Source organism: Pteropus vampyrus, unplaced genomic scaffold, assembly GCF_000151845.1.
Source record: "Pteropus vampyrus isolate Shadow unplaced genomic scaffold, Pvam_2.0 Scaffold215, whole genome shotgun sequence".
In the NCBI taxonomy this organism is placed as follows: Eukaryota; Metazoa; Chordata; class Mammalia; order Chiroptera; family Pteropodidae; genus Pteropus; species Pteropus vampyrus.
In genome coordinates, this window is record NW_011888996.1 from 1,719,049 (window position 1) to 1,726,196 (window position 7,148).

The following is a 7,148-nucleotide window of genomic DNA, read 5'->3' on the forward strand; positions in this document are numbered from 1 at the left end:
AGAGACAGAGACAGAGACAGACAGAGATGAGAGAGAGAGAGAGAGAGAGAGAGAGAGAATGAATGTATGCACTCTAGAGGGATCGGTGGAGAGATGAGGTTGAAATAGTTGTTGGAGCCATGTTTCGAAAGGCCTTTTATGCTGCCTGTATTTTGAATCTATCATTTTATTATAGTAGTTTATGGCTGTGCTACTCTAATTATTTGTGGTGAAAGACCAGTTTTTAAAATTTTGAATTTGTTGCAGACTGATAATTTTGTAAATAGCAGTGAATTAGAAAAGTGAAATACAAGAGACAAAAAGATAAGCAACATTTTTTAATTGTTAGATTTGATAAATGTACAGTTACTCTGTTAATTGTCTGTACAGGTGTCTAAACAAGTGCTATACAATAGAACTTTTTATGATGATAGAAATGTTCTGTTTGTGCTCCCAGTCTGATAGCCACTAGCCACAGGTGGCTACTGAGCATTTGAATGTGGCTAGTATGACTAAGAAATGGAATATTTAATTTAATTTAAATTAATACAACCACATGAGGCTATTGGCTACTGCATTACATGGAACTGGATATGTTTACTCTTAATCTCTGTATTTATCTATTGTAGACTAGTGAAAAACAGTTATGGACTGGCTTTGGTCCACAAACCATACTTTGAGTAGCATTGTTTAGAGCAGAGACTCTAGAGCTAGAAAGCCTTTGTAAATTACTTAATTTCTCGCTACTCCCGGATCCCCATTTATAAAATGGAAGTCATAATAGAGTTCTTGTGAGGATTAAATGTGGAGGGGGGCCAGTTAGGGAAAGCACCAAGAAAAGATGACATCTGAAAGGGCCTCAAAGTATGAGCTCAGTAGGTGAAGAGGAAAAGGAAAGCATGTCAGTAAAACTCATGTGAATGATACTCTATTTAGAGGGAGGGGCAGCAAATAACTGTCCTAGCCCTATCTTTGCTACCACCATTTCTTTCTCTTTTCTAGTTATCTTATTTTAATCTTTTAGTATATTTTAAACATAAATACAAAGTAACATGATTCTATGATGATAATAAATGCTGCTTTATTAATAAGGCCAATCACTGCATCTTTACTTATTTATTCCTGGGGGTTATGGTGCCTGAATTTGATGGTAGAAGTTGGGCAATGGGTAAGAAGGGAAGGGGAATCCTGTTTGGAAAGCAGTCCCTGGGTTATGGACAGATAGCTATGAAATTATTTCCCCCTAAAACATGTTTCTTATTTCTTATTTATATAGATTCTTTTAGGAAGAAAACTAACTGGAAAAAAATGAAGTTCCTTCTCTTCATATTTGCTGGTGTTCACCTTTTACCCCTGAACTCCGGAAAAGCTACATACAGGCATGACAGCTCTCAGAGGACTTTTCAAGAAATAAAAGAAGAAATAGCCCACTATGGAGATGTTGCTAAAGCAATAATAAACCTTGCTGTTTATGGTAAAGCCCAGAACAGGTCTTATGAGCGACTGGCACTTCTGGTTGATACTGTTGGACCCAGGTTGAGCGGCTCCAAGAGCCTAGAAAAAGCCATCCAAATCATGTACCAAAACCTGAAGGAAGATGGGCTGGAGAATGTCCACCTGGAGCCAGTTAAAATACCTCACTGGGAAAGGGGAGAAGAATCTGCTATGATGCTGGAGCCGAGAATGCACAAGATGGCTATTTTGGGCCTTGGCAGCAGCATTGGGACGCCTCCAGAAGGTATCCTTTGTCTTTTCAAGTCAATTTGCTGTGTATTTTATAAAACTAATGTCCTATGACATAGTTTATTATGGTATACATGATTTGTATTATAATTTGGGTGATAAGAAGGAAAATTTAATTGTTTTATTTTTATTTATTTTTTATTTAAAAAAAGTTTTATGCCTACAAAGCTGCTCTTCCTAGGTGGTCTCCAGCCAAGTACTAACCAAGCCCAACCCTGCCTAGCTTCCGAGATCAGATGGGATTGGGGTTGTTCAGGGTGTAATTGTTTTCCATTCCATTGGCTTAATGAGTTCACTACTGTTATACGTTTTTTCTTTTTCTTCCTTCTTCCTGTTCTTCCTTTCTTCCTTCTGTTTCTTTTCTTAAAGAAAGGTAATTGTGTAGGGTCATTTTTTAAATGAAGAATATACAGGTATTGGTCTATGATACTTATCAGCCCTATCACTTGATAATTTCTATGTTAAGACATTAGTATTATTCTGTAGAAAGTCGAGATATATGTTAATAGTATAGAAAACTATGATTTCTTTCAAGTGCCCTTAATATGCAGAATTTCTTAGAATTAATGAATTAGAGAACAAAGCCTTGCACATTGAATTGATTTAATTATTTTTACTGAACCTGAAGCCACTAATGTAAGGAATTATCCAGGGTAGTTATACTTTTACTTATCACCACGCTGGCTCAGTTTCGTTAGATAACGTAAATGCCTAGATCAGAGATATATAACCAGACAGCAGTAAGCTGTCTGTTAGTCTTGAATCTATTCATGCACTATTTTCCTATGGCAGAGGAACTAGTTTATAGAGACTAGCTGACCTTCTCTAAAAAGTTTTTAGAAACATTAAACCTCTAATGCCCTGCTAGAGAAGTGGATGGTAATTTAAAATTTTTTCTTATTGAGTTATAATTTACATATCATTGTATTTACTCATTTAAAATTTACAACTCAGTGGTTTTTAATATATTCACAGAGATGTGCAACCACCACCACAACCTGTCGACCATTTTCATTAGCCCCAAAAGAAACTCCATATTCATTAGCAATCATTCTGCATTCCTCCCCCACCACCCTCCTAAGCCCTACACAACCACTAATTTGTTTTCTATCTTTATAGATTTGCCTATTCTGGATATTTCACCTGAAGAGAATAATACACTATGAGGTCTTTTGTGGCTGCTTTCTTTCATGTTTTTCAGGTTCATCCATGTTATAGCATGTATCAGTACTTAATTCATTTTTATTGCTGAATAATGTTACATATTACAGATATACCACATTTTATTTATCCATTCGTCAGTTCGTGGATACTTGTTTTTTCCTACCGTTTGCCTATTATGACTAACACTGCTATAAACATTCATGCATAAGTTTTTGTATGATATATGTTTTAATTTCTCTTGAGTATATGCCACGGGGTAGAATTGCTGGGTCATATAGTAACTACATTTAACTTCTTGAAGAACTACCAAATTGTTTTTCAAGGTGCCTGCACTGTTTCACATTTCCACTAATGTATTCTAATTTTTTTACACATACTTACCAAGACTAGTTATTATCTGTCTTTTCAGTTGTATCTATCCTAGTGGGTGTAAAGTGATGTCTTTTTGGGTTTTGATTTGCATTTCTCTAATGACTAATGATGTTGAGCATCCTTCCAAATTCTTATTGGCCATTGGTATATCTTCTTTGGGGAAATATATACTCAAATCCTTTGACCAATTTTTATTATTGAGTTTTTTTGAATTTTTATTATTCTTTTATAAAAGCTCTTCATGTATTTTGGATACATGTCCGTTATCAGATATATGATTTACTAATGTTGTCTCCCATTCTGTTGTTTGACTTTTTGTTTTATTAATGGTAATATTTACTGCAGAAAATTATTTAATTTTGATTTAGTACAGTTTATCTAAATTTTCTTTTATTAGTTGTGTTTCAGTTGTTATATTTCAGAAACCATTGCCTAAACCAAGGTCACAAAGGTTTATTCCTATATTTTATTCTATGAGTTTTAGAGTTACTTTTTGTATATTGTGGGAGGTAAGAATCCAACTTCCTTGGTTTTTTGCATTTGGTTATTCAGCTGTCTCAACATCATCTGTTGAAAATACCGTTATTTCACCATCGATTTGGGTATACTTCAATTTTAGATGCTAAACCAACCTTGCATTCCGGTATAAATCCCACTTGGTTATGGTACATAATCTTTTTTACGTGTTACCAAATGCAGTTTGCTAGTATTTTATTGAGTAGTTTTACATCTGTATTAATAAGGGATGTTGGTCTATAGTTTTACTTTTTTGCGCTGTCTTTGGTTTGGTATCAAAGATTCAATCAGAAACTATTAACCTTGTCTTTTTTCCTTTGGAAGAGTTTGTGAAAGATTGATGTTATTTCTCTATGTTTATGGTATAATTCACCAGTGAAGTCATCTGGTCTTGAACTCCTCTTAGTGGGAAGATTATTAATTATTAATTCAATATTTTTCCTTGTTATAGATCTATTCAGACTTTCTGTTTCTTCTTAAGTCAGTTATAGAAGTTTATGTCTTTCTGGGAATTTATTCATTTTAATCTAAGTTATATAATTTTTGGCATACAGTTATTTATAGTATTCTCTTCTAATTATTTTTATTTTTGTGTGGATGGGGATCCCCATTACCGTTTGGTGTCACTTTCTTTCAACTTGAAGAACTCTCTTTAGATTTTGTTTTCAAAGCAAGTCGGCTAGCAGAAAATTCTCTAAGCTTCTTCTATCTTTATTTCTTTATTTAATTTTCATTTTTGAAACATAGTTTTACTGGATGTGAGATTCTTGGTTGACAGTTTTTTACTTTCAGCACTTTCAATTTGCCCATTGTCTTCTAGCCTCCATTGTTTCTGATGAGATATCAGCTGTAAATGTTATTGGGATTCCCTTGTATTTGATGAGTCATTTTGCTTTTACTGATTTCAAGATTTTCTCTTTATTTTTGGTTTTCAGCATTTTGACTTTGATGTATCTAAGTGTAGATATTTGTTTTAATCCTGCCTAGAGATTGTTGAGCTTCATGAATGTGTAGATTAATATTTTTTATTAGTTTGGGAAGTTTTCAGCTATTTATGATTATTTTTTTCTGCTCCCTGCTCATCCCTTTTGTATCATTCTTTTCTCCTTCTGGTACTTTCATAGTGAGTATGTTGGTTCACTTAAAGGTGTTCCACATTTCTCTTGGGCTCTTTGTCTCCCTTTTCCCCACCTCTCCATTCTTCAGATTGTATAACCTGTATCAGTCTATCATTGAGTTCATTGATTATTTCTTCTACTAGCTCAAATATACTAGTGAACTCCCTCTACTGAATTTTTTCTTCTTAGTTATTATCCTTTACAACTCCATAATTTCCATTTGGTTTGTTTTTTATAATTTCTATCTCTTTATCAGTATTCTCTATTTGATGAAATATTGTCATCATATTTCCTTTAATTCTTTAAATATGGTTTCTTTTAGTCCCTTGAACATAATATAATAGCTGCTTTGAAGTCTTTGCTTGATATGTCCCCTATAGCTGGGCCCCCTCAAAAGCAGTTTCTATTGCCTGCTTTTTCTTCCTGTCTTTTCATCTTAAATATAGCATAAAATAACTTAAAATCTTCAGTTTTCAGCTACATATATATACATGTAGCTGAAAATGTAGCTATTATATTATGTTCAAGGGACTAAAAGAAACCATACATATATATACATGTAGCTGAAAACTGAAGATTTTAAATAATATGTTCTAGCAATTCTAGATACGGATTCTTCTCCATTTTCTTCCCCCACCCAGTAGAGACTGATATTCTTTCTGTTCTTTGTTTTGTCCTTTATTTGTTTAATGATTTGATTGTATTGACTCTGTGAAGTCTGTTTCTTTTCCACAGTATGTGAATTTTGATGTTCCTATTCAGAGCGTTTTTATTTTCTTATATTTTTACTTTTAATTCAGCTCCCTAGGAGTCACCCCCAGGTCCGCATAAGCCACTTAATTGGTTGAAAGATGTGCTTAGGTTTTCTTAGCTAATTATATTTTTACCCTTTACAGTTGGGTATCTATGTGGCTTGGGGGCTGTTATTAAAACTTAGGGAGTTTACATTTTGCCCCAAGATCAGCCAAGGCCTAGTAGCTTGGAAGTTCCCTCTCCAATTAATCTTGAGAGGGCACAGCCTTGGGCATTCACATTGTCTTCCAGTCTTTTAGGATGCATGTGATTTTATATTAAGCCTGACTTAATTATAATTTCCCCTGGATTATATTATAATTTCCCCTGGAATAGCTTATATTTCACCCAGTTTTTGGTCAAAGGTTGTGGTAAGCCTCTTGTGCCAGTGAGGCTTCTGCCCTTTGTTTGGTAGACCTATGTGCAACTTGGGAAATGTTTTCAAATATGACCTATGTTTTGTTTTTATTGTTCTTGAGTAGGAACATATTCATAGCCTTTCTAACCACTAGGGTTTACTATGATGCCAGGAGGGCTTTTCTTGCTTATTTCTTTCTATGGTTCTTTCTGATAAACTTTTGAATGTTCTGCCATTTTGCTTTTTGCTGGCGTTATCATGAAGCTATCAGCATCCACTTGATTGCTTTCTACTAAGCTCTCCATTAGTTTTAACAATACCCTTATGTATGGAATTCTCTATTTTGCTGCAAACAAAGTCACTACCCCCCAGGTAATAACTGGGAAACTTTATCATCCTTGCTTGCCTCTTCCCTGGGAGAGCCTCTGTACTATGTTCAGGAGGTAGGCACAGTGATAGTGGCTTGCTTCTTCAAGAGTGGTATCCCTAGCAGGCATCAGGCAGGAAGGGTGGTAACTCCTGTTCTTCTCAGCTTGCCTCTTCCAGTGTGGAGCCTCTGCCTGTGAGTGAGCTGAGATAGGTGTGGTCAGAGGCCCAGTGTTCTTGGTAGCTACACTTGGGGTCACGTTTCCATTATATGAGTAGGGGCTGGCTAGAGGGATGGAGACACAGCCATCTTACAGCAGAATGCCCATAAAGAGTTTCTGTAACATGGAGCTGGGAATGGGAGAAGGAAACAGGTTATGGATAAAATGCTACAGACTCTTATTATTCTAACTCAGGGTTAGTAGATTTTCTTGAATGAATGTTTCTCCATTTATGTGCCCTTAGGACAATTTTGATAGATTTTAAGTGATTTTTAAAAATATTTTTTCCAATTAAATGTTTTGTAGAGGAGAAGATCTGCCAAGTTTTTCACTGCACCATTCTGGAAGTGCCACTGTGATGACCACTTTTGATTTTTCTGAGGCTGTGTCAATAGCTGGTAGAATCCCCTTAGGTATTAGGGAACCCCTGTCTGGATTCTATAGTTTCAACCACGAGTTTTATTCAGTCGTCTTATGTTATACACTAATATGTGTTAGGCATCAGCTTATATTTTTTTT

General features: G+C 35.0%; 1 protein-coding gene across 1 annotated transcript in view; it reads left to right on the forward strand.

Annotated features, from left to right (window-relative positions):
• CPQ (carboxypeptidase Q) overlaps window positions 1-7,148 on the forward strand; it is a 357,555-nt gene that overhangs the window by 18,842 nt on the left and 331,565 nt on the right. The window contains exon 2 of the mRNA XM_023538239.1: window positions 1,256-1,717. Within this exon, the coding sequence (XP_023394007.1) occupies window positions 1,288-1,717 (430 nt within the window). The 5' untranslated portion in view covers window positions 1,256-1,287. The remainder of the gene's footprint in view (window positions 1-1,255; window positions 1,718-7,148) is intronic.